Source organism: Cyclopterus lumpus, chromosome 17 (genome assembly GCF_009769545.1).
Source record: "Cyclopterus lumpus isolate fCycLum1 chromosome 17, fCycLum1.pri, whole genome shotgun sequence".
Classification (NCBI taxonomy): domain Eukaryota; kingdom Metazoa; phylum Chordata; class Actinopteri; order Perciformes; family Cyclopteridae; genus Cyclopterus; species Cyclopterus lumpus.
Genome location: NC_046982.1, coordinates 14,839,931 through 14,867,248, shown reverse-complemented (window position 1 = coordinate 14,867,248; position 27,318 = coordinate 14,839,931). Strand labels below are relative to the sequence as shown.

Sequence of the window (27,318 nt, the reverse complement as noted above, 5' to 3'; positions counted from 1 at the left end):
TTAAAACCAAAAACATCAAATTATTTAGAATTCTGGAGCAAAAGAGAGAGATTACTTTTGTACTTTTTTGAACATGTCCCGGTATTTCCTGAAACACTGCATGCAGTGTTAATGACACACAACAGTGGAAACTAGTCCTTACTGGCACAGCTATTAATTGGACACAAGTAAGACAAACAGTGTACATCTACAGGGTAGAAATATGCCTAGTTTAAGTGAGTCAGGGTTGGAGAGCAAAATGGAGAAAGAGTGACTCATAATAATTTGTTGATACCTGACTTCTGGGAAAACTGAAAGGGTCAAATAATTTTTCGGCCACAAACACTGCAGCCCCAATCCAAAAACAGCATTTCACCCCTGGTCTCACCTCTCGTGCCCTGCAGGGGGTTCCAGAGTGAGCCTCACGCCAAGGAGGCCATGTTGCACTCAGCATGGGCAGAGAGCCAACAAGTGTAAATGTGAGTTAAATTGGGGTTTCATGTGAACTATAAGTGACATATGTATTGTGCAGCAGATTACAGAGCACTATACAATTAGCATTAATTACCTTTAATCAGCAGTTGGCACATGCCAAATCCCAGACATTAGCTTTTTAACCCAGCCCCATTATTCAGCACACACAAGTCCCATTCATAGGCAAGACTTGAACTGTTGGAGTGGTCAGCTTTGCTGCTATGATCAATTTCACATGTGGTGCCAACAACAACAAGAAGAACAAGATCTTTGTGAGATCTGAGAAATCAAAGTCAGCAAGGAACGCATATAGCATCTTTTGCAACACTGCGACAAGACGAGATGTCCTTAATGGTGGATGGGCTGCGATTGCATGGCAATACAAACTGGCAGCCATATTAAATCATCATGCAAAATAAATATAATAAAGCTTTTTCACATTTCCTGCATGAGGAAAGGATATTTTTGATTTTCGGCGTAACAGTTCAGGCTCTAAGTCTCACCTTGTCAAGCTTCTTGTTTATTGTGTCCGTAGAGGATTTCCTCTTAACGGCTTTGCTTGCCTTTACTGTCTTTTGGTTTGGAGCCTTCCGAGCAGCAGCGCCATTAAAAATCAGCTCCATAACCCTGGAACTCTTTACCGTCTCCCCAATGAAGCTGATCACCTGCTGCATGCTGAGGACCAGCTTTTCATCCCTTCGAGCTTCTCAGTCTGCTGCTCAGACCGCTGGTTCACCACCAACATTATGGTGCTCATCTCTTGGCATATCTCCCTCACCTCTTGCCCCATGAACTGGGTCTGGTTCACCATCTTGGGTGGAATATGGATCTCCTCCTTGTCAACCTTCAGATTCTCCATATCCATTTCAATGACGTCAATGTCCTGAGACATGCCGTCTAATCGGTTGAGGACCTTTTCTTGAATGTTGATGAGCTTGTCCATTTTGCCGCTGAGTGACTCAATCCGGTTTTGGATGAGGTCAAAACTTGCACCGTTGCCATCTCCTCCTTTGTTCATTACCGAGGAACTCATGGCTTCCAGTGATATAAAAATCACGTTAAGACACCAACTTGAGACAAAACAGACAAAAATACTTTTTCAAAAATCGGAGCCAGCTCTACCCTTTGTGTGCAAACTCATTTAGATAGAAAAAGTGGTAACAAACATTTTTGTTAAAGATCACAAGTCGATAACTATGCCGCTGAATATTTTAAACCTCTAAAGCTTAAGTAAAGTGAGCTCTGACTAGTGTAAAGTCCAAAAAACACTTCTCCTTTTCTGTCACACTTTATCCCTGGCGTCTGCTTCTCGCCACACTAGAAATGGTATTAAGAATGGAGTGAGCCGGTGTCCATAAATGCAAATGGACAGTCTACGTCAGCAGGGGTCAAGTGTTTGGGGTGGGGGCTTGGCACGGCTCGGGCTATGGGACATTTGAGAGCCTTCGAGTGTTAAGCCCACCTCCGTCACTACCCTGCTAGGTGTCAAAATGGTTACTGTACACAGAACTTCTTCAGTGGGACAATGCTCATTCGGTTTTCACCGTTTTTCCGATTCAAATGGCAATGACTTCATCTGTGACAGGTGGACACGTCTGGTCTAGGCTTGAGTGGACAAAGATAGCACAGGTGGGATTCAAAGTAAAGGAAAAGATGATATTGTCATTTCTAAATACCAGTTGTGTTGACACTGAAATTCTGCTGACACAGCTGAACTGTAAAAGCTGTACCGATTCGCCCTCTTATCTCTTGAATGCTTGTAACTTGCATAGTGTCAAGGGAAAAGGGACCTACAGTAAGACGTTTAGCCCTTCTGCTGAAAGAAGATATGGGTGACATGGGTGATTTATATGATGCCTACTCACTGACAAAAACATCCATCAATAACCTTAAGAAAGTATGTGATCTATTTTAACTAAGCTCTTGTAATATGACCTTAATCCATGTTCCCTTTGAATCAAAATATGTCTGATTTATTCTCATAACAACATGTGTTTATGTCAACAGACAGGGTTATACGGATTTTAGATTCCTAAGCAAACACTAAATACAGTATAGTCGATATAGTCTACTCTAGATAGTAGATGTTGCAATGCACTTGTAGTTGATTTATGAAACTATTTCTGGAGAATTTTTCAATTTTCACATCATTTTTCATCACCATGAATTCATGGGGGATAGAGTTTAAGAGGAATCTAGCATTGCTCGAGCCACCATGAATTACTTTTGACACGCAGGCGACAAACCGAGGCCAACCACCCCCTCACTAGGACGGGGCTGTGAACTTGGCAGTGGAGTCAAGTGGGGTAAGGCGAGGAGAAGGAAGTGAGAAGGAGTTTAATGACAAGTCACGGCATCAACTTGCATATTACTCTCTTTCAAGATGGCTTCAGCGGAAAAAGCAAGAGATTGTGACGGGGCAGAAACAGATGGGAGTGAAATCAATCATCAATCACTCTGGGAGGACAGGGAGGACACACCTGTCCTTGGATGCCAACAGATGACAGACAACATATGTCATTTGCAGCATGTTGTGTCAACTTTCTTATGAAGGGGTGTGCATAGAACAGACAGACTGAATTTCATCCACACAGGCAGAAAGAAGAATGTTAAGTATTATTCTACAAAAGAACAACAACAAAAAATTGATTTTGCTGCACTTTAAAAAGGTTACCATGCATGACTAAGATGTCTTTCATTGCTTCGAGGTAGGGGACACTTTAAGGTTATTAAACCCCACAGGGGATGTAAACAGACCCCTTAGCTTCTGAAGCGTATTACATGAAGCAAATATCTTGTTTATATCACTTACACTCTACAGTGAAACTAATGCCAAAGAAAGTAACAACATCATGACTGGTGCCCAAAGTCTTCTCTCACCCTCTTTGCCAAGCTCAAGTGTGCACACAGACTGAGCACACAAGCCGGCAGGTGAGAATTCACTGCCCAGTCTAGTGGTGCATGGAAAAAAATGTAGCTTAGTTAATGTAACAGTAACATTTGTGTGTGTTTCCTGGTTAAGCTTCTCTGTGCATTGTCACCTTGTCACGGTGGAGAAGCTTGTGTGTCCCTGAGATCCAGAGAGCGCCGCCATCTGGAGCTATGCTCCTGGTAGGTTCGCCCATGGTGGTAAGGTCGGGGAGGAGGTCTTTAAAAAGAGCAAGAGCAAACAATACCTCAACTGTGAAACAGGCGGAGGATGATGGCTGACTTTCAGGGAGCGCCACACCAACTGGGAAGGCTGCAACAGAAAAGGGCCCCCAGACGTCATGGACCCCATCCCATGCCACTGGATCCTGACCGAGATCTGTCAATGACCGTGGGTTGGCTATCGGTGAACCAGTCTGCCCAAGTTAAACAAAGTCACGCATGCCTCGAGGGACTGCTGAAGATGATGGTTGACACTGCAGTTTTAAAACCTACTAACTTAGACGTCAAGAGTGGAAAAATGTAAAAGGTAAAATGATATACAGCAGAGGGCTTAGCTCCTTGAAAGTCAGTGAAACAGAAGTTAGAGTGTCTTCAGCTTGTCTAGAGTGACGTATTTCACAGGGAAACAGATTATTTGAGCAGTGTACAGTTACCATAGGTATTTAAATCAAGACTTTCGCATTTGATTGGAATGCTAAAAAGTGGGCGGGCTTAGAGTTTGGCGTGAAAGCTACAAAGGACTGTTGTCTACACACCAGGCGACAACTTTAACTTCAACTTCTGGTTGCAAAAATAAGTTGAATTACATAATGGTATATGAGATAATTACCCTACTTCTCATTGGATTTATTATCTCAGTAAACATTGTAAGCGTGAGTTTATGGTTTCAATCGCAAGTCTTTCTTAAATTATGGTCCCATTTAAAGTACAACAGACAATAACAGCAGGGTATGATTAAGGGTGTGGCTGCATTGTGATTGACAGCCATTGCCCGGTCGGAGAGTTGTCTGTGTTTTCGTTGTATTTACATTGTTAACCCTATCATAGTGTGTTTTCACTTAATCAAATTTAATTTGTAAATGTTTGTTCTACCTAAAAAAGTCAAAAAAACCTACACCTGCTTCACCTGTTGTTCAATAGGAGGAGGACAAGGGAGAGATGAAAGGGAACCTCTGCCCATCTTCAATCCTTTCTGTGTCACTAAACATGCATATAAACGGCCTCCCTCCATGCCGCAAGCTCCTTAAATTTCGGGAGCTATAATATTATTTTCAATATCACAGTAAATATTGTGATAGGGAATTATCACATAATATTAAATACGTATTAAATAAATTCGACTTTCAATCAGAGGATCGGCGGTTCGATCCCCGGCTGTGCTAGCCCTTGTCGATGCGTCCTTGAGCAAAATACTTAACCCTGAATTGCTCCCTGTAGCTGTGTCTACGGTGTATGATTGTAAGTCACTTTGGATAAAAGTGTCAGCTAAATGAAATGTAATAATGTAATAAAAAAGAAGTTTCCCACAGCCCAAGCTGACGTCTACAAAAATTTGACTTCAAAATCTAAAGATAATACATTTGCAATGATAAAGGACCGTGATACAAACTGCATGTAGGAGGCTATAGGACCAGAGAAAATATTCTGCATTTTTCCTTGATTATGTGATTAAGAGAACACTTTTGATCAAAACATGATCATGGTCAAATTAATGAAGACCAAATAAAGTAGTTGATGCGGTTACATTACATAACCTCCTGTGAGTAAAAAGAGTATAAATGCATGGAAGTCGTATTATTACGTCATCATGAATACAAGTCAGTACTTGTGGGCGGTACAGTCTGGTTAAATAATGTGACCTGCATGGCCTTCTGTTTGAGGCTTTTTATTTGGCACAGGGACAAGTTGAACTGTTGAATAGGGAGCACCACCTCCCCAACCGAGAACACAATGTCCTGGGAGGCAACAGTGCTGTGTGCTGTGGCTACTGTCAAGTCACCTCACCAGTCTCCACTCACACATCGCACAGCCGGCCAGCTCTGGCTATACTTTCTCTTGGAAACTTGTTGGCTTAAATGTGTGGCAGCGGTGAAACTTGACTCCTTGGCTAATGCCTAAGACGTCTCTACTGTTCTTTCCCTCTCATGTTTTCTCTTGGCATGTAAACATATTCTGCTGATGCCCATTAGACTATTTGGATTTCTTTATATACGGTTATTAAAAAGAACTAATGCTGATTCAATACATTGACTCCCCACATACATGCGTATTGCACATGTCTGTTTGAAATGTGATAAATGTATCACGTCTAAACTAAATCCAAATGTTGAGAGATGTTATTGGATATGCACTGATGCCTTTTGATATTGGACACGCTAAGAAGAACTAAATTATGTAAACTAAAAATTTTTACTTTATAAAAATGTTATGAATGTTAAACATGCTTTTATCTCGACCCGGCTGGACTACTGTGATGCCCTTTAGGTGTTAGCCAGGCCTCCCTTCAGAATCCCTCTATCACAGGATTAAATGACCACAGGCCCCTCGCTCTGACGTCTGTGGTCAATCCTTTGCGAGACCGGTTTTGACCCACCTGAAGGACATCCCAGAACCTCTGCCCGACCCCTCGCAGTTACCAGGCAAAAACGTCAGTGGATGATGCAGTCAACATGGGACTGCTCTACATCCTGCAACACCTCGGTTCCCCATATGCAAGGACCCTGTTTGTGAACTTTAGCTTGGCGTTCAACACCATCATCCCAAAGATACTGCGCTCCAAACTCACCTCACAAACTTCCTGACAGACAGGAGGAGCAGGTGAGGCTGGGGAAATCACATCTAGCACTTAGACCATCAACATGGCGACCCCCCAAGGATGTGTGCTCTCCCCTCTGGTCTTCACATTTATACCAACCACTGCACCTCAGGAGACCCGTCTGTTAAACTCTTGAAATTTGCCAACAACGCATGTTTCATCGGCCATCATGGGATCCACCAAATCTCAGAACCTCAAGTGGATTTCTTACATAGACACGATCAGGAAAAAGGCACAATAGAATATGTGCTTCCTGCGCTACTTCAGCATAATAATCTATAGTCTGTTCTATGGACATCCATCTCTGTCTGGTTTGAATCAGCCACCAAACAGGAAAAGGAACAGACAACAGACAATCAGAACTACAGAGAAAAACATTGGTGCCACCCTCCCCCGCATGCAGGAAACACTGCAGAGCCCAGACGCCCTGGACACAAACAGTTTGAACTTCTCCCCTCTGCGAGGCGCTAAAGAACACTGTATGCCAAAACAACCAGACACAAGAGCAGCTTCTTCTAACAGGCCGTCACTCTGATGAACACTATCCCTAACATCAGTCACTCACTGTCAATAACCCTCGAATATCCACTGCTGCCATTATAGATTATTATTCTACAGTTTTTAATGTACAAATGTTTTAATATGTACTTCATCTGTCAATGTAAATTTAAAAACTAGACATAACCATCCAGCCCATGTATATCCACTCTGTATTTGTGTGTAAGCTGAACAAATTCCTTATACCTAGATACATAATTGCCCAATAAAGATTATTCCGATTCTGAATCTGAATGCTGCAGCTTGTATTTTAAAAACGCAGGCGAGAGCCGTCCATCACTGGCTCTCAACTCCGGAGCTCAAAAGTCAGATTTAGGATGATACTCCACCCATAATCCTTTAGGTTTGAAAGATCTTACCACTTGACTTGCAAAAGAGCTAATACAAATAGTGGCACGTTTTCAAAGAGGGAGAAAGTAGCATCAACAGAAACAACTCCTCCAGCCTAATACATGTGTCTGATCACAAGCTAGAAGGGATTGTGTCTGACTTGGAGCACACAAGATGATTGTGGGGCAGAGTGGCCTCATTTTTGTTGTGTGCTTCTGCAACTCAGGATTGTATTCATTATTGATTTTATTGTTTTTTGATAAAATGTCTATAAAAATTAGCCGTAGTACACATGTTTAAATTGACCCTTTAGTCTGACCAACAATTGACAAACCCAAAGGTACTCGGTTTACTACCATCGAGCACATGTAATCATACTTGTTTTTGAGAAATCATTTCAGTACAGTGAGGCCTGTACTTGAAGATATTTCCAGATGCACTATTATTATCGGTGTGGAAACTCAGGAAGCCAAATTGAGGAAGTCAAAGGGTATTAAAGGTTAGTGGCAGAATGCAAAGAAAGCTTAGTCACATACTTGTAGATCTACAGAAGTAAATGTCAGTGTGGGTCTCCTGAATGCCAAAAGAGGAATGGAAACCAGAGAGGTGCCCGTTGGCTTGTCTCTGAGGCGTAATGTCTGAGGGCTTTAAGACACCGTGTGTATGTGTTTTTAGGTGTGAAATGTATGCATTAATTAGCATTCTACAGTGTGAAACAGGTAAAGTGAGACTGAGCCATATCTAATTGTTTTGAGGGAGGCCAATAACTAAACAGAAGCTCTCTTTCCCTGATCTTTAAGGGTTTTTAGTAGCTTTTCCCACCACATGCAATGTCCCCATTGTATTAATACACCAATGCTATTTCACAGTAGCAACGCAGAAATCACTAGATGGCAGCAAAGCACTCCTCTAGCTGTCAGCTCGTTGTACCTTCACAGCAGATTCTCTAAACTCTGCACTCATAAACACCATCAACTCCTGATCTCATGTTTTATCTTCCTGCTGCTGTCCATAACAGAGTAAAACACTCATGCATCATGATTACCAGTCTCATCTTTCTTTTAAATACTAAGCACCGCATTGCTGCTGGAAGGATTACCCACCATATGTTGGGCTAACTAATTAAATTAAATGTGACATTTAGCTAGAGGATAACGTAGGAAAAGTGAGTGCAAGGGTAAGCAGATAATACACAAAGAAAATATATTTTAAAGACAACACAAAAATGGCTTAATATTCAGGTAAAAAAAGACCTCAGACAAAATAGAAATATATAAAGTAATATTATAAGTAGACAATAAATAAATATCAATTAGGTACGGACATGTACTAAATATAATAGTTACGGTTGTAAAAGTCTATCTCAGTAACATTTTGAATACATGCATCATGGTGATTGTTTGTTGTCTGAGGTTAAAGTAATAATAATAATAATAATTAGTAAGGAAAACTCATTTCCATGAGTCGTTGGCATTGTCCCTGTGGCTTAGAGCCTCTCGACATCAACATTGATGCACCACACAGCACCAGGCCTCTGCTGCCTGCTGCTGAGTTTCACTTGGGAGTGTGAAGTCTATTCTCTCAGTAGGACACAATAGAATAGAATCTAATACATCTTTACTATCCTCAAAAGGTGAAAAACTGTCTTTCACCCGCCTTTGTCACGCACATACACACAATTATTGACATTGTGGTAAAAGTATTCAATGGCAACCCTGCGTCATAACGTCTTCCAAAGACACTAAAAGCAACATCAATGAGAATAAATAGATAATATAAATTGAGGGAAAGACATTGCTGTGTCTAGTTTCATTTTTCCCCTTAAATGTACATGCATATGTCTCTACATGTTAACCTCTTTTTGGAAAGATTATTCCTCTTGTCGACCAGGACATTCCCACAAGGACGATGAGATTATCAAGTAAGGGAAGTTAGATGTTGCAGCTGCTGCCTTCCCATCTGAAGACAGGATCTATTGTACCAATAACTGGTCAAGGCTTTCTGCTCAAAATCCATCCCACAAGCATCACACGAATATTCATTGCTGAAAACAGTGAATTATGTGATTTTCTGCAGTATACACTATATTACTGTTCCTCTGATGCTTACTATTTTAAACAATCAAATGAATCCTCCAGAAATCTTATGTAGAAGTTAGAAAATCAAGCAAAGTCTTGACACTTTTGTAAATTTCTGTAAAATATTCACAGCCCTACTAAATCAACAAACACTGTTACTACAAGGTTAATATTCTAGTCATGTTCCTTTTGACCAACATGTGTGAGTGTTCCTCAGCTGGTTTGTGTGTCAAACAGCCTGGATGTACCTGAACGGCCGGTGAAGTGGCTGCTCTGTGCTTCCTCCTGCAGCAGAGTAAATCTCGCAGCCTGCTCCAGAGGAAGGAGGCCACCAGACACATGCTGTTGAGGAGCCAAGTGTCCCAGCAAGTGACAACGTTCTCCATGGCTTTAACTCTACTCTTCATGCTGGAGCCTCGCTTTTCCTTTAACTACAAAGGCGCTCTCGGAGCTTAGGGAGAAGAGTTTCAAGAGGAGCGTAAGGAGAGATGACGAAGACCAAACTGAACATCCCTCCACAGCCTCTGTTAATTCAGTCAACACTCCCATCAGCACTCAGAGCCAAAGGACGGGCAGTTCGTCCTCATGATAAGAGAGTGACAGGTGCCAGCAAAGGGTGTCGAGCTCACTCGGAGACCATCACCCTCTCACATCATCTAATCCTTCCATCGTCAATACAAAGCAGTTTATTCTCCTCTCAGAAAGTATCTGGATGAATGAGACACTCCACCGACCCCAACATGCATCTTTAACACAGTACTGACATTGAAAAGTGATGAAATTAAGATCGGGGGCCTTGTCTTCCTGTCAACACAGACACTTGGATGTAGTGTAAACAAATGCCCTGTGCTATTGGATTACTGTTCTAAATGTCATACAGACTATCGCCATGGGAGCTTCTACTCAAAGCTCTCAAGTGAGGCAATTTTATATCAGCTTATATTGTTTAAACCCCAAAGTATTGTGTGAATACTAAAATAACATTATTAAATGGCAATGCAAATGAACAATTAAGTGAAGGATAATTATGTGAATAAGGGATCTCTCAGGACTTTTAAACTCAACCACATAATCTCTGTATTGTGCAACAACGACCCTTTGGCTGTGAAAGCCATGTGGCCACTAGTTCAAGAATGCATCATCTGGCTGACAGCGGCCAATCACAGCAATGTACAGCATGTCTGGAGAGTGCTAACGCGCTTACAGTGTGTGTGTGTGTGTGTGTGTGTGTGCGTGTGTGTGTGTGTGTGTGTGCGTGTGTGCGTGTGCGTGTGCGAGAGCGAGAGTGTGTGTGTGTGTGTGTGTGGCACAAAACTCCTTAAATCACCGGAGGAAACATTTACAGATGTTTCTCACCACAACAGGACATCATTTCCGGTGAACTGTGCTGAACAGAATTCTTTAAGGAAATGCAACAACTTTTGTAAGAACTAACTAATTCTAATAAAAAAATTTAAATTAAAAATAAAACCATGATTTGCTGCTCTGAGATCCCAGTGAGCCTTCATTAGTCGCCACCAGAGAAATAAATCCACCCACCCACCCACTGTATTGTACTCGCCTCCTTCTGCTCGTCCTCGCCTCCTTCTGCTCGTCCTCGCCTCCTTCTGCTCGTCCTCGGCTCCTTCTACGTCCCTCGCCGCCAGAGAAACCCACCCACTAACTAACTAACCTACACATCCACTCACAAACTCCTGCCCTTCCTCTCGTACTCATCTTCTTCCGCTCACCCACTAACTAACCAACCCGCCCGCCCGCCCATAGTCTTGTACTCACCTCCTTCTGCCCGTCGTCTCCGTCTCGCCTCCTTCTCTGCTCCTTCTACGTCCCTCGCCGCCAAAGAAAAAAAAACGCCCACCCAGCCACTAACTAACCAGCCCACCCAGCCACTAACTAACCAGCCCACCCAGCCACCCACCCACTAACTAACCTACACATCAACACACAAACTTTTACCCTTCCTCTCGTACTCATCTTGGTTGTCAAAGGTTGCTAATACATTTTGTTAATATTGAAAAAATCGTTTTCACAAAGATGGACATTTTTACTACATAATATAGATGTATTCCAATGGCAATAATTATTATTATTATCGTCATTGATACTGTCAGTAGTATTACTATTTGTATATGTCGTTCATAATTAATTAATTAGTTGCACATGAGGGCTTCATAAAGTTTGGATGCGGAGACCAGGAGCCTTTCACTGCTTTTTTGTGGTCAATTAACTGACAGTTGAGCTCTCGTGAGCTCTCAGAGACATTTATTCTGGACCGAACAAGTGTCAGGATTTCGGTGCTTGTGAACAAAACGATGGTTCGCAATAAACGGGGTGAACGTATTTAATATACATAAACCACGTCCGTCATGACGCACAGTGAACCATGGCGATATTAATCCAACATGACCACAGTAACCTCTTTCGTTATAACTCATCATTCTCCAGTTTATGAGGTGCATATCAGAGCGCGAGGAGATGCAGGAGGCAGCACGCGCACATGCACTCCCATACAGTTACTTAACAGGTCGCTCTCTTGTCCCCCGAAAACAAAGCACCGCAACAATGAGCAAAGTGCATTTCAACTTTAAATATTAAATAAATCACTCCTTGATTAAGTAAAAGGAGCAGATGTTTGTACAATAAATCACGTTTCAACAGTCAAAACAAAGCAACTAAGGGTCACGTGCAGGTCGCGTGACCGCTGGTCTATCCGAACGCCCTAACGTTCCATATGGTGCACACTTTACATATTTGATTTTGATTTAGCTGCGGGATGAGCAAAGTATAAAGTGACAGCGGTGCAAGGTTTATTGGTGATCAATTTGAGGAGGATTTGGGTGTGAAGTGAGAAAGAAGGCAGTGGTAGTGCAGCAGCTAAAAGGGAACATGAATATATCATATGCAGAAGCAGCAAAGATGGTTCAGAGGGAGAGTAGAGTGGAGAGAGGGGAGGAAGATATATCAAGGGAGGAACAACAGTCAACTGAAGACCTTGTGTCAAAGACTCCGATGGGAGATGGGAATTATATTGTAAATGTAATATGTCTCTTTCTTGCACTGTGTTGACTTAATTGGACAACTTAATGTTGTCCAACTTAATGTTGTCCAATGAAATGCACCACCCGCCATGACAAATTCCTTGTATGTGAAACATACTTGGCAATAAACCGTTCTGGTTCTGATTCTGATAAACTAAATAAGGAGAGCGTTGTGTATTTCATGGCTGAAATAGATAACTGTACATTACAAGCTATGGGGATATCTGAGAAGATTGAATTAAAAACAAATAGCACAATATTAAAATATTCATGGGGTGACTGGGATGACTGTTCAGGAAAAGCTTAAAATACAGGAACATTTAAGAATCATGTTCACAGGATTAGTTATCATGTTAATTCTGCAGTGGATTTTTTATTTTTATTTTTTTAATAAACCATTGGTTGGGAATGCAAGATCGAGTGGACGAAACAGGAAAGAGGAGATGATTATGACAAGACTAACAGTTCCCTCTGCGTTATTGGAAAGCATATAATAGAAAGTATGAATTTTGTGAAGAAGAAGAAACTGTGCACCGTGTTTTATTTTTCTGTCAGAATTTCTATTCAGCGAGAGAAGTTTTGAAAAATTAACTAAGAGAGATCAGAGAGGAAAATACAATTAATGTAGGCCTACTAAAGGAACGTTTGAGTGACAAGTGATGGAAACTTCTTCTAGTTTATTTAGGATCAACGAGACTAATGGATAGAATTTAATGAAACTTTTCTTTATTTAATTACCTTTTGTTCAGTTTTAATAAACCATTGGTTGGGAATGCAAGATCGAGTGGACGAAACAGGAAAGAGGAGATGATTATGACAAGACTAACAGTTCCCTCTGTGTTATTGGAAAGCATATAATAGAAAGTATGAATTTTGTGAAGAAGAAGAAACTGTGCACCGTGTTTTATTTTCTATTCAGCAAGAGAAGTTTTGAAAAATTAACTAAGAGAGATCAGAGAGGAAAATACAATTAATGTAGGCCTACTAAAGGAACGTTTGAGTGACAAGTGATGGAAACTTATTCTAGTTTATTTAGGATCAACGAGACTAATGGATAGAATTTAACGACATTTTTCTTTATTTAATGACCTTTTGTTCAGTTAATCATTTTTATTTTATTTGGTTTGTTGTCGTATTAGAGAGGGAGTCCACACGCCAGATTAGTGGGTGGCGGTAATGCACCCGAAAGCTGTTTGTCAACCGCCATTAAAACAAGAGAAGAAGAAGGAAGAAGGAAGTAAAAGAAGGAAGACCAAGAGGAAGAAGAAGAGTGAATCTATTAAATATTTTGGAGTATGTATTTTCCTCATTGCACGTTGAACCCAATGTTATAAGTCCAGCTCGGAGGATGACCCGTTGTGTTAAAATTAGTGTTACTGAAGGTTGAAAGTTAGCTTGTTGTCTACTTCGCTGCGGCTAAAAAGAGGTGTAGTTTGCGTTGTAGCAACGTTTCGCTAACGAGTTATTGATTCGGGATGTCCCACTCTGAATAGCTATGAGTTTCACGTTAAAAAACACGACTCGACAGTAAAGGTACGTTGATACAGATCCGAGACGTCTCTCTGGCTTTTAGCTCATGAAGCACTTTTCTCTGTGTACATTCTGAGTGAAATGAACGTGGTTTTGTGGATAACGTGCCTCGTAAACGTCCCATAAAACACTAGTTTAGTTAACTAACACCTCGCTAGCTTGCTACTGTTAGCTCTTATGGTTCAGAGGAGGAGCCGATACTTCTCGACCAAAGTCCGCTGATTCGCGGATTTTTCTTTTTACTGTTTCGACTCGAGTGAAATACAGCTGGAAATCCAATTAAATCACAGAATTTTGCTGCTGTTCGATGAATGCTCCGTTTCTCAAGAATATTCGGTTGTGTTTGCTTTGTTTGGACAGGAGCATCCACTCCACCAGGCAGGAAAACAAAGGCAGGACAGTGGTGTAATGTCAGCTGATGCCCCCCTGCTGCTGAGCTGCTGACTGTCACCTCCATCATCATCATGTCTCTGGGCGACAACCCTCACTTGCTGCTGGGCAGGATTCGCTTTCTCAACAGGTGTATTGAGTGTTTTAAGAGGAGTGAGGTGGTGCCGGAGTGTCTGTGTTATGTCCCCAAAGAGGTGTGCTACAAGATCTGCAAGGATTCATCGTCCACCTCCTCAGCCTCCACCGGAGCATCTACAGGAGGCTCCACCGTGGGGAAAACACTCGTCTCTGTCTATGAGAGTCCACACCACACTCCACACATTAAGAAATTAGGCAAGTACAACATAGAACCAAAGAAAGGCACTTGTATCCGGACAACAGGGGAGGAATACTGCAACAGCCAGGGCCTGTGGGTTAAAATCAATAAGGTAAGATTCTCTCTCCTTGCCAGGTCTCACTGAACCAGAGCCATTAAATTACTGAGAGCTGTGTGAACTAGTCTACTTTACTAATTGCATTACATCTACTCCCTATACCTATGGGTGTGTGGAATATGTATTGATATACATTATTTTACAATCGCATGATATCTAAATTTGAAAACCTGCAATAGTTATAATAATAATTGGAATATTTGTTTTCTAGCTACAAACATGTTTTGGCAAAACTATTATTAAATTGTAGAAAATGTCATGGACTGTTTCTGTCTTTCTTTGAACACAGTTAAAACAAAGGTTCAAATCCAGCTGAACTTTACTTGAGTCTTTCTGTGTCGAGTTTGGATGTTGTCCTTCCAAAATAAATGTTCGTTTTTATAATAGCTGGATGGATGAGTGAATTATAAAAATGCACGACCAAGATAGTAACATGATAAATATGAGCAGAATCCAAATTAAACAGATTTAGGATCATTTTTAAGTTATCGTCCACATTATAGCACATATATATAGTTTCTTTCACATCACTTCCACAATACATACAAATTGGTGTAAAGTTCAAAACCATGGAGTTAAATGACATGATTGAAATAATTGAGAATATCAGCTGAAATGGACATCACATCATGCGTAACCCTACTTGTCGCTCTTTGGCTAGGATGCTTTTGTTACCTGTTTCGTCAGTTTACAATATTTGTGGTGGGAAAACACATGTTGACTTAACGATCCACGTCTGCGTCCAGGAGCAATTGGAGGAGCACCGTCCGGGCCAGGAGCTGGAGGAAGGCTGGATCCTGGTGTGTAAACACACAGAGGGAGGCGACAGGCTGGTGCCGGTGGAGTCACCGGAGACCATCAGCAGGCAACAGCAGCTCTTCGGCTACGACCACAAGCCCTGCAACAGGTGGGAGCAGGTGGTCAGTGTGGAGAACGCACTTTACATGGGCTCCAAACCCAAAATCGCTGAGTGTGATGACGCTGCTGTCCAGAAGCTAAGGTGAGCATGTTTGTGATAAATCAGATGAGAGAGTCAAGACTGTTTGGTTTGTGTTTGAGCAGATTGTCAAATTGAAGTTGTTGCTCTTCCCCTTCGAATATTCAAGGTATGTTCCTCCCACCTGGGCATATGAATGTGACGAGGACTTGGTGCATTACTTCTATGACCACATAGGGAAAGAGGATGAGAACCTGGGGAGTGTGAAGCAGTGCGTGACCAGTATTGATGTTTCCTCATGTTCGGTGAGTGACATCTGCTCAAGTATTTGTATTTCTTTGTTTTTCCTTTTCCAAACTGTCCAGACAGCCGGTAACTTCTGATATGGAGATTTGAAAGCTGCAGCTGTGTACATTTTCTAGCCATTAGAATAAAACAGGATGAGTATTAAAGGCAAGCAAACGTCTAGTCTGTTTATCTTCTACTTTTTACCTCCTATCATATAATAGATTACATTTAATTGATTGTTACATTCAGTGTTCCTGTTAAAAACGTGTAATAATGAGTCAATGAGTGAAGGGTTTAATACATGGGATTACCTTGATATTTGCTGACAGGAGGATCCCAGTGGAGGGGCGAGCTGTCTGACAGACGGCGACACTGAAACTTACTGGGAGAGCGACGGAATGCAGGGACAACACTGGATCCGCCTGCACATGAAGAGAGGCACCGTGGTGAAGTAAGTGAGCTGCTGGGCAACAAAGTGACAAGTCATAACAAACAGGCCACCAAACAGTTCTGCTGTCTGGGACACGCAGGGGCTCATTCTGGAAAACAACAATAAAGTTTGCGGAGTCTATTCTGACAATGCCTTGTGCGCGTGTGCATTGTAATCCAAACCCTGAACTTAATGTATTTCATATTTTTGTTAGTAATTTCTTGATGTCGGCTATATATTATACACGTATTTATATTATATCTGTCTGTTTGACACTCAAGGTTTAAAGAAATACAAGAAGACCATGACAAAACAAAAAACAGTAGTGCAATCATGTAGTGCATTTTCAGGAGGAGTGTAAACGGCAGATATTATAGCCAGCATCTGAACATAAAGAATTCAACACTAGAGTTATGAATTCTGTCCTGTGGTAAATTGTAGATATTGCTTCTCTTTGCTCTCTAGTAAGCTGATATTGACAGTGGACTCGACCGACGACAACTACATGCCCAAACGAGCCACAGTGTTTGGAGGAGAGGGAGACAACCTGAAGAAGCTGAGTGACGTCACCTTAGACGAGTGAGTCCTTTCTTGTATTGTTGTTGTTGGTATTATTGTTATTATTATTATTATTATTATTAATAATAATATTAGGATTAAATGCAGTAAATAAATTGGGGAATTATAATTTTAGGAACCTCCCTATTATTTCAGCAGAGAAAAAAATCCGATCTATTTAATAGAAGGCCAATATCCACCTGATATATTGGTCTTGCACCAATTACTTGATACAAGTAGAAATATATAAAAGACTAATTTGTATGTGCTTTTTTTTCTTCCTGTAGCAACCTGATTGGAGAAGTATGTGTGCTGGAGGATATGACGTCCCACCTGCCTGTAATTGAGGTCCGGATTGAGGAATGTAGAGGTAAGGCTTTTTTGACTGTTTCTATGGATTTGACCTAATATCTTCTGTGATTTTTAAACACTTCAATACACGTTGTGTGGTTCTTTGGCTGCAAAAGCTTCTGTAGCCTTGTAATGTACCTGAAAATAAGTTTTTGGCTCTACAGATGAGGGTATAGATGTCCGGATTCGAGGTTTGAAGATCAAGTCATCATGTGAAAGAGACCTGGGTCTGAACGCTGATGTTTTCCAGTCCTCTAACCTGGTGCGTTACCCCCGTCTGCAGGGCAACACGCCCGACGTCCTGTACCGCAGAGCACTGGTCATCCAGAGGTAACATTCATCTCAGTCATAGGAAATATCAAGGAGGGAAATATTGATCACCTAATTGTGGCGTTTTTTGTGACAAGTGCATGTCCAAAAAGTTTTTGAGTTGTCGTGATAATTTGTTTTTTAATGAACCAGTGACTGCTGCGATTGTCTTTATTGCTTCAAAGCATGAGGCATTTCTCAATGTTCGTGTTTTATTTTTCTGTCTCGCTCTTCGCAGATTCATATGTCTCCTGGACAGTGTGCTCCCACACTTGGTACCAGCCTGGGACTACAGTCTGGGTACCTTCAACCAGATCAAAGTAAGTCATAGTGGAGTTTTTCAAATATATACGAGACTGACACTGAATAACAATTGGGCAGTAACCAGTAATAAAGTCCAAACCAATGTTTAACTAAATTTATAGTAAATATACAAAAACGGTAACACCCTTTGTGGCTTTTACATTTTTTTTATATAAAGCTTTACTGGAATTCATTGAGCACTGTTCAAAACACTGAAGGTATAAAGTGGAGTGAAATAGCATTCGTTACACAATAATGAAACAAAGATGTTAAAAACAAAATTGAAAATGGGTACAAAAGACTAGTTAAATACAGTACTATTAAGTAGTGGATACGTTCTATAAATATATTATAAAAATGCTTAATATCATCCCATTCACACTAACTGATGCATGAAGAGTATTTTTAAAACCTGATAGTCATTGTGATAATATGCTGATTTACTGTTGCAGCTGTACATATGAAAAAACGTTATCAGCCTCCAAATTGACTTTCTTTGGCGCCCTCTAGAGCATAAAGCAGTTCCTGCTGCTGTCCAAACGCCGCTCAGCTCTCATCACACAGTGCCTGAAGGACTCGGAGACCAGTAAGCCAAACTTCATGCCCCGGCTGTACATCAACAGACGTCTTGCCATGGAGCACAGAGACAACCCTTCTCTGGACACCAGCTGCAAGAACGCTGTTTTCAATCAGGTATAAAAACACTTGAGTAGTGACACCTCCTCCTTCGGTGTGATGGGATGTATTTATACAAACAGGAGTGTTAGGGGATTCTTGTTTGGAGAAACATGAGTCGGGTTCCATCAGTTTGTCTGTCTGATTCTGTGATGCATTATGGATGCCGTTACCGTTGGCTTATGATTTCTACTTTTCTCCTTGCAGGTGTATGAAGGCCTCAAGCCGTCTGACAAATTTGAGAAGACTTTGGATTATCGGTCAGCAGGCTTCTCGGGCACATCTGACCTTTCTTGCCTGAATATAACTGAAACTCGACGGCATTAAAATCTAAATTGACCATATTTTCTCTTGGTTTGTCAGATGGCCTGCCCGGTATGACCAGTGGTGGGAATGTAAGTTCATTGCAGAGGGAATCATTGACCAGGGAGGCGGATTTCGGGACAGCCTGGCTGACATGTCTGAGGAGCTGTGCCCCAGCTCAGCCGAGTGTCCCATGCCTCTGTCATTCTTCAGCCGTACGTCCAACCAGGTAATCACTCACCATTGTTGCTGCATTTTTTGTACTGTAGATTTGACCGGACAGTTGTCTGATTGGCCTTTCTTTTTGCTCCCTGGTCTCTCAGGGCTCCTTGGAGGCCAGAGATTACTACGTCCCCAACCCTTCCTGTAAAGAGTTCCACAAGTATGACTGGATCGGTCAGCTCATGGGAGCTGCTCTCAGAGGGAAAGACTTCTTGGTGAGTGATGCTCACTGGTGCTATTGTAGGTCGTTAACAACGCTGTGAAGAAAGAATGGGTGGATGTAGAGGCTTGATTCTCTGGCTGTTTCTGTAGGTCTTGGCTCTGCCCGGGCTGGTGTGGAAGCAGTTGACTGGGGAGGCTGTCAGCTGGAGTAAAGATTTCCCAGCTGTCGATTCTGTTCTGGTGAGGACATTCAAACCATTACACCTGCTTAACATGTGATGTAACGTACATTTTAGGCTCTGCAGACTGAGTTTGTACAGCACATTGAGTCTTCTTTGGAAAGAAAATCAATAGAAGATCAATATTTTATGTTTTATTAGAATGCATTGCTACCAGGATCCTTATTTGCTTCACAGATTGAAGTTCACTTAAATGACCAATAAATATCACTGTATTGCAAATAAATCATTTTGAATTTTGCAAAAGGCCTTTACTGCATGCCACACCGTCTTGTATGTTTTCATTTCTGCATTCCAATCGAAAAAAATAAACCATTTCTTAACTTCTGGTGTGGTCACATTGTCTCAAGTTAAATTTGGATGTGTGTTCAGGTAAGCCTGCTGGATGCCATGGAGAATTTGGACCAGGAGACGTTTGAGTTTAGGTTTGGTGAGGAGTTGGTCTACACCACCCTGCTGAGCGACAGCCAGATGGTGGAGCTCATCCCCGGTGGCAGTAATGTGGCTGTTCGCTACGAGGACCGCAGCGATTTCATCCGCCTGGTGCAGAAGGCTCGGCTGGAGGAGAGCAAGAAGCAGGTGGGACTTGCTACTACAAGTGTGGTTTGCTTTTATTTTGAACTATAAACTGAATGATTGAATTGCGTGCATCTGCCTCATTGTCTGTTTGTGTGTTACAGATCTATAAACTGAATGATTGAATTGCGTGCATCTGCCTCATTGTCTGTTTGTGTGTTACAGATTGCGGCCATGCAGGCAGGGCTGCTGAAGGTGGTTCCTCAGGCGGTGCTTGACCTGCTCACCTGGCAGGAAGTGGAAAAGAAAGTGTGTGGAGACCCTGAGATCACTGTGGAGGCCCTGAAACGACTGAGTGAGTGTCCAGCTTCGAACGTACCTTTGGCAATGAACACACAATTTCTGCATTTATTGAACAGTTTTAGCCATACTAGCAGTCCACTACTTTGGTCCAGACTTAAATAACTCAACAGTTATTGGTTGTACTGATATTCATGATGACAAGATAATGCAATCGAAAGTAAAGTTAATGAAACCCAAATTCATCCTTTCAGAAGGTGCCATGCTTTTAATTAAATTCGGCAAAAGATTATAGATCATCTTCAATTAAATATTGTAGTAAAGACTCATTAATGTTTTTTTTCTTTCCATCTCCCGACCAGCACGCTATGAGGACCTGGAACAAAGTGACGTCAGAGTACAATACTTATGGGAAGCACTGACGAGCTTCACCAATGGTCAGTTCACTGTTGTCAACGTTTTACAGAGAATGTGTATTTGTCCCGCTTAAAATATACACCTTTTGCTATCCTGAAGAAATGAGCGACATTTATCAACAATGATTTGCATTTTTGCTTTCAGAGGATCGCAGCAGGTTTCTGAGGTTTGTGACTGGTCGAAGTCGTCTCCCTGCACCTATCTACGTCTTCCCTGACAAACAAGGGTGAGTGCAAGTACATCCCTGACATGCAAGTATGACAGTAAATAATGTTGGCTTGCAAAATGCCTACAATAGAACATGATGCTATTAATTTTGGGGTTTCCTGATTTAGCGCCGAAACGACCGATGCACTTCCACAGTCCTCCACATGTTCCAGCACTCTTTATTTACCCAACTACCCAAGGTATACCAATGTTCTGTGTTTTTTAAAAATGCAGAATGTGTTACAATTGTGTTAACGATGTACTGTATTGTTTTAATGGTGCTATACCAAACAACACAATTTAAATACCAGTTGTTTTCATAGTCCATTCTACACTTAATTAAATTCATATATTGCTCTATAAAGTGCTCTTATTAACTTTTTGTAAAACTGCTTTTTTTTTACAGTAATATTACATTCATAGCCTCCAATCCTCTCTTATCCTCTTGTTCATTCTGTTCCGCAGTGCAAAGGTTTGTGAGGAGAAGCTGCGTTACGCTGCTTACAATTGCGTGGCAATCGACACTGATATGAGCCCCTGGGAAGAGTGATCTGCTGCTTCACTGAGCCAACACTTTACAAATCACTGTTGCATGGAGAGTAATCTTGTCATGTGTTTCACCATATCTACACAACTGCCAAATAATCCTAGCTGTATATAATAAATAACTTGAAACATGGAAAGACTTTGTTTTTTATTATTTGTATTGTTCTGAATTAAACATTAAATGAATGGGTGTTTAAATGTGTTGTGGCAGGTTTGTCAATGTTAATGGATGTTTTGACTTTTATTCATGAGTAATGTTGGATAAATATAACTGGAAACTGCATCATCCACCCATTATCTATGACTGTTTATCCTATTCTCAGCTGACATTGGGCAAAGCCGCCAGATTATTGCACGGCTGACACTTAGGTACAGAGAACCATTCACGCTCACATTCACTGGCAATATTGAGCATCAAACCACTGCATACAGAAAGGGTAAAAAAATAAAATTACTGAGTAAATGATATGACAAATATATTAAAACAAATATGAACAAATAAATTGATAATACAATAATAATAAAACAAATGCATTAAATTCAAGTTGACCCCAAAATTTCAGTCATGACCCTAGAAATAGTATTTTGACGAAATGTCCTCTTACTAGTTTTTTTTACAGATATATATATATATATAATAAAATAATAAATATATTTGTATGTTGATATACATTCATCTGCTGTATATATGCATACAGTAATATTTTTAGTAATACAAATAAAAGATAAACAAGAATATGCATATGTTACAATTGATATTTTATAGTAGATATATTAGATATTTATTAAATATAATTATAATTTAAGAGTGATTGATTACAAGTATTTATTTATACAATTAATATATATATTATTGTTTTCCTATAACAAGTCAGTAACATACAAATAAAATATAAAACAATTAAGGGGTTAATGCTAATTTTATTTTAGTAAAACAAAGTTCTTGATTGTTTGTTTTTGCTTTTTTACAAGTAATTAATTTAGTAAAGTTTGATAAAGGGACTAAATTATGCAAAATTACAAGCATATAACTTGGCCGGTTTGGGGTATTTGTATTTTACACCACGTTATACTGCTACTCTCCTACATGTCAAATGTTGGCAAATATTGTACTTTTCTACTCTTCGATACTTTGCAGTTTCAGATTAATAATACAAAATAAAATGAACAAATACATTATGATGTAATATCACAGATTAGGCAACCAACATTAATTAAATGTAGCCCTACCTTTACCAGCTGCAAAAGTAGTACACATTCATTTATAAATAATTATAATCAATCAATATAATATTTAATATTTTGAAATGGACCATTCTGCATAGTGAGTAGGCTACTTTTACTTTTGCCACTTTGAGTATATTGTGATGCTAATATTTTAGTACCTTTATACAAGAATAATTTTCAATACTGGACTTGTGACAAAGTATTTCCATACTGTTTCGATACTTCTTCCACCGCATTTATTGTTTATCATTTACAGGTACTCATACAGGTGATGATAATCTGAGCAAAAGCGATGAATGTAAAGAAAAAAAAACTCACTCGTGAGAATACCGTTCAGTGCGCCGTAAGTTCTCGCGAGAATACGTTGCTTCAAACCTCCCCATGAGCCATTGCGGTTTCTCTTTCTAGCCGGCGCCTGAGAATGGGTACGTGTTTTCATGCTCGGGTCGGAGGGAGAATCCTTGTCCATCTGATGTTTTATCGAAGGAATATTTCTATAATGGTTTGCTTTCTTGTTGCTAAATGTTATTGAAAGAGATGCATCTTTAACTTAGAAGTCTAAAGTCAGTTTGTTGTATTTTATTGAAGTAATGTGAAAAGGATTTGTGAAGGGTTCCAAGATGGCTGCACTCGTTGACCATCGAGTTAGCTTCTGCTGCTCAAGTGTGATAGAAAACGACACAACACGCTGTTTAAGCGTTCTAATATTTAAGCTGCTGTCAGCGTTGTGTTGTATTTGCCGTTCATTACTGGAGTTCAGTTTTTAAACGCGCCAGGCGAGTAGAGAGTCAACGTAATGTTAGCATTAGCATTAGCTAGCAGGATGGCGGTGGACATGTCACGTTGCTCCACGGAAACCCTTAGTGATCCTGAAACTAATACGCTATTTTAAATGAAGTTGGCACATTTAACATAACTTATGTGAACGTTATATCTCTGACAAACGTCAAGTAAACTAAGTCGCATCTTGGATACACAAGCATGTTCTTAAAAGGCCACCGTATAATTGTAAGGGCCCGACATTTCGTTACCGTGTGTGGGGGCATTTTAAAGCACTAGGTTCAACACATGGCCTGTTCAGTTTTCATCTTAAAAAGTTGAGTTAAATTAATCCGTAACACAGTTCACCATGATCGTTATTCAATTAACTGATATGCAGGCACCATTAAGCTGAGAAGGGACCATACTATTGCTTGAGCGAAATGATGAATCAAATGGAATCCATAATTAAAATTGCGGACAACCCCTTTACCTTGGAGAACTGATTGCTCAAGCAGAGAACATGTCGTAATGAGTGTCCCGATAGTTGTCCAACGATCTTAACACCTGGTTATATTTTTTTCATTTACTCAGGTATCTCAAGGGATAACTGGCATAAGCGCCGCAAGACCGGCGGTAAACGCAAGCCCTACCACAAGAAGAGGAAGTATGAGCTTGGACGCCCTCCTTCAAACACAAAAGTATGTAAAAGTGTTTAACTGCTCTAAAAAGACTTGCTTTTATGTAGCGTGGTTGATGAAAACATGACCTTAGGTATGTCTTTTTGAACCGTCTTGGTTCAAAGCTCTAGACTTACCAATGTTAGGACTTGTCATAGTTACGCTGACACGCTTCAATATATGTGCACATTACTGTTTTCCGTGAGCCATCTGAGTTATATCTCTACACCACCTCAAATTGTACCCATACTAAAGTGTGTTGTGTCTATTTCTCTAGATTGGACCTCGTCGCATCCACACGGTGAGGGTCCGTGGTGGGAACAAGAAGTATCGTGCTCTGAGGCTGGATGTCGGTAACTTCTCATGGGGCTCTGAATGTAAGTTAATTTAAAATTATGTTAGATGTTACACATGTCTTTCTATGATGATACCTTTGTCCAGTTCTGCTACAGAATATAAATGGTGATAATTAGACACCTGAGAAAGACTTTTGTCCTATGTTTCACAACAAACTGGGGGAGCATTTGCTGTTACTAATGGCTTTTGTTTGTGTATACAGGCTGCACACGCAAGACCAGGATCATTGATGTGGTCTACAATGCCTCCAACAACGAGCTGGTCAGAACCAAGACCCTGGTGAAGAACTGCATCGTCCTCATCGACAGCCTTCCCTACAGGCAGTGGTATGAGGCACACTTTGCCACTCCCCTGGGACGCAAGAAGGGAGCCAAGTTGGTATGTGGCATTCAATGTCTCGCATCTTGTTTTTATTCAGATGCGAGAAATATATAACTGCATCACACAGATTTTGTTTTTGCTGTGAATGTATACATTGGTCCTCCCAGCATAACCTATAAAAGGTTGGATGTTTTCATGGTGCTGTCTGACCTGGTGAGTGTCTTTCCATGAAGATAACTTTGTCCAGTTCTGCTACTGAATGAAAGTGATGATAAGGAAGACTCTGAGAAAGACACATTACCTACACTGCCTTCCTCTGCATTGTAAAATGTATTGTATATCAACTACTGTTGCTCAAAGGGTTACGTGTGAACTTAATGCAGTGTTAAATGTCCCTCCTAATTAACTGTATTTCCCCTTCTTCTGTAGACCCCTGAGGAGGAAGAGGTCCTGAACAAGAAAAGGTCAAAGAAGACCCAGAAGAAGTACGACGATCGTAAAAAGACAGCCAAGATCAGCACCCTCTTGGAGGAGCAGTTCCAGCAGGGGAAACTGCTTGGTAAGTCTCAACATGTGCAATAGTAGCTAACCGTAAAACATATTTTACTGTAGTTCTGCATCATCTAACAGGTTTCACCGTTGCTCTGTCACTTTGTCTCCCATGGGGTTATTTTCAAAGAAATTTAATTTACTCTATTATTTAAAATGGTTGCCTCTGGCTTGTGATTTTATACTGTTAAAATAACTTTTGGGTTGGACTTTTAAATGCACACTTTTCATGGCCTGTGTTACAAGTGCTGTCGGTTCTGGTGCACGTCTTTCTATGAAGATAACCATGTCCAGTTCTGCTACTGAATGACTGTGATGATAATAGTGACTCTGAGAAAGACCTGTTGCCTTAATGAATGTCTGCTCCAGCGTTAATAAACACTGTCTGGGGCCTGTTGTGTGGCAGACAGATGACTATTTGTACTGGAGTGCCTCCATGTGTGGATTTGAATATCTGAGAATGCAGCCGGGCAACTATAGACTAACAAAGACCCCAAAACATGCACGTTGTCTTTTTTACAATATCTAGATTCATCATCATCTATGGTGCTTCTAGTCTTATCTGTCCAAACTGCCCTAATTCGCAGACTATTTCCTTAATATTTCTATAGTTTATCTACCTCATCACTGATCATTCTTTCCCTCTTCCCTCCTGCAGCTTGCATCGCCTCCAGACCCGGCCAGTGCGGCAGAGCAGACGGCTACATCCTCGAGGGAAAGGAGCTTGAGTTCTACCTGAGGAAGATCAAGGCCAAGAAGGGCAAATAGATGTACAGCTGTTTGATACTTCAATAAAATCCAAACACCCCAAACTGTCTGCCACTGATTTACTGTTTATTGGTGATGAGAAACTCCCTTGAGTTTCTAAACTTGGGCCCCAAGGTATAAAATGCCATGCGTTTTGAATTAATTGGCAGGGCTTGAGGACATGATGCCTCCTGAAAAATATGTGTAATGTTAAGACTACTCACGATTTGCTGGCAAAGAATAAATGCATGCAAGAGCTGTTAAGTTTAATATTACACATGACTAGATGTCAATGGTAGGAGGCGGAGTGTCTAATGGAAGATGAAATGCACAATTTAGTCTAAATTAGTGGGTATGTGTTGGATCGCCTGAGATTAAATTTAGTTTGTTAAAAGAAATATTGTGAATATCAAATGTAGAAAGGTTAATGGTAAGGATCATAAGTCGCTCACATCTAAGTTCATATAACATCTATCTTATGTATTGGAGTAATGTTTAGTTTCTCGAAATGTAATGGTATAAATAAGTTTAGAGTTCCTTAGTACTTATGCTTCAGAACCGACATACAAAACCATCTACATATGTATCTGACCCTGTTCATAAATGGTCTCTAATCCATACACAGTTTCTTAGTCCGTTTACTCATTAAAACAATGCATAACACACTTCAGTTACATTTATAGTTTGGCTGATTCTACATTTTTACTCATTTTGGGAATCACCATGATTACAGCTGCTCTCATGGAGAAGGTCTTGAACTGAGTGACAAGATGCTTATGCAGTATTCCTCACAGCATGTTTTAATACAATGCAAGACCTTATTTTTTCCCCCATGAAACAAGGTACTGAAACTGCCATTTAACAGAAAAACTGTTGCTGTATATGACTGCTTTGAACAAAAGTTCATGGAATTTGTTTTAAAAGACTAATATCTGATCCTCTTAGCTTTAACATCCAGGATGTTACAGCTATCATAAGAGAAGTAGTTTTTCTACCATAGCAACCATTAAAATTAAATGACAAGTCAACTGCTATGTACGCCTTACGTCTTGTAAAATTACCTAAATGTACCACAATGAAAAGATTGACCATTTAATGTCACAGGGATTATGTTTTGGTAGTAAAGACTGCATTAAAAGATTGAAATGGGACGTGTGCCAAGAAACATCCAATAACTAACACATTTTATTCCTCACACCACCGAGCTCAAGACCGTGTCCTGGCTTTTATTCAATAGGCCTCGGGGTTGGCCTACAGAAAGATGTCAAGCAACGCGCGTACGCCACTTCTCTAAATGGAGAAAACTAAAAGGATCGGTGTTCATATAAAGGTAACAATGTTGGCAAGCATATGACCAA

General features: G+C 40.6%; 2 protein-coding genes and 3 non-coding genes across 6 annotated transcripts; all 5 read left to right on the top strand.

Annotated features, from left to right (window-relative positions):
* The first annotated feature begins 13,375 nt into the window (after positions 1–13,375).
* On the top strand, positions 13,376–21,457 carry LOC117746852 (E3 ubiquitin-protein ligase HECTD3-like). 2 transcript variants are annotated; one of them, XM_034556176.1, is made up of 20 exons: positions 13,376–13,496; positions 14,094–14,551; positions 15,304–15,557; positions 15,664–15,799; positions 16,112–16,233; positions 16,678–16,791; positions 17,058–17,140; positions 17,286–17,451; positions 17,669–17,750; positions 18,244–18,426; positions 18,616–18,668; positions 18,772–18,940; positions 19,035–19,148; positions 19,246–19,335; positions 19,707–19,913; positions 20,076–20,205; positions 20,513–20,587; positions 20,712–20,793; positions 20,903–20,974; positions 21,240–21,457. In XM_034556176.1, the coding sequence occupies exons 2-20, from the start codon at positions 14,198–14,200 to the stop codon at positions 21,322–21,324; spliced, it is 2,571 nt and encodes an 856-aa protein (XP_034412067.1). In that variant the 5' UTR covers positions 13,376–13,496; positions 14,094–14,197; the 3' UTR covers positions 21,325–21,457. The 2 variants fall into 2 exon arrangements, with proteins under 2 accessions (XP_034412067.1, XP_034412068.1); XM_034556177.1 differs by having other exon boundaries at positions 13,436–13,736.
* A 1,417-nt stretch (positions 21,458–22,874) lies between these two features.
* On the top strand, positions 22,875–26,025 carry LOC117746009 (40S ribosomal protein S8). The gene is made up of 6 exons (XM_034554743.1): positions 22,875–22,972; positions 23,901–24,007; positions 24,264–24,363; positions 24,546–24,721; positions 25,094–25,223; positions 25,872–26,025. Exons 1-6 carry the CDS (start codon positions 22,969–22,971, stop codon positions 25,979–25,981), a joined length of 627 nt encoding a protein of 208 aa, XP_034410634.1. The 5' UTR covers positions 22,875–22,968; the 3' UTR covers positions 25,982–26,025.
* LOC117747129 lies at positions 24,053–24,159 on the top strand. Its single transcript, XR_004611381.1, has one exon. It is a non-coding gene; the product is annotated as a small nucleolar RNA SNORD46 (small nucleolar RNA).
* LOC117747138 lies at positions 24,887–24,955 on the top strand. Its single transcript, XR_004611389.1, has one exon. It is a non-coding gene; the product is annotated as a small nucleolar RNA SNORD38 (small nucleolar RNA).
* On the top strand, positions 25,483–25,551 carry LOC117747142. The gene has a single exon (XR_004611392.1). It is a non-coding gene; the product is annotated as a small nucleolar RNA SNORD38 (small nucleolar RNA).
* Positions 26,026–27,318: the final 1,293 nt, after the last annotated feature.

What these genes read in the sequence shown, in the direction of transcription:
- LOC117746852 (XM_034556176.1), top strand. Translation starts at nt 14,198, where the DNA reads ATGTCTCTGGGCGACAACCCTCACTTGCTGCTGGGCAGGATTCGCTTT. An exon ending in CCGGATTGAGGAATGTAGAG is followed by an intron (nt 17,141 to 17,285) that starts GTAAGGCTTTTT and finishes TTGGCTCTACAG; the next exon opens with ATGAGGGTATAGATGTCCGG. An exon ending in AGAGCACTGGTCATCCAGAG is followed by an intron (nt 17,452 to 17,668) that starts GTAACATTCATC and finishes CGCTCTTCGCAG; the next exon opens with ATTCATATGTCTCCTGGACA.
- LOC117746009 (XM_034554743.1), top strand. An exon ending in GCCCTCCTTCAAACACAAAA is followed by an intron (nt 24,008 to 24,263) that starts GTATGTAAAAGT and finishes CTATTTCTCTAG; the next exon opens with ATTGGACCTCGTCGCATCCA. An exon ending in CCAGCAGGGGAAACTGCTTG is followed by an intron (nt 25,224 to 25,871) that starts GTAAGTCTCAAC and finishes TCCCTCCTGCAG; the next exon opens with CTTGCATCGCCTCCAGACCC.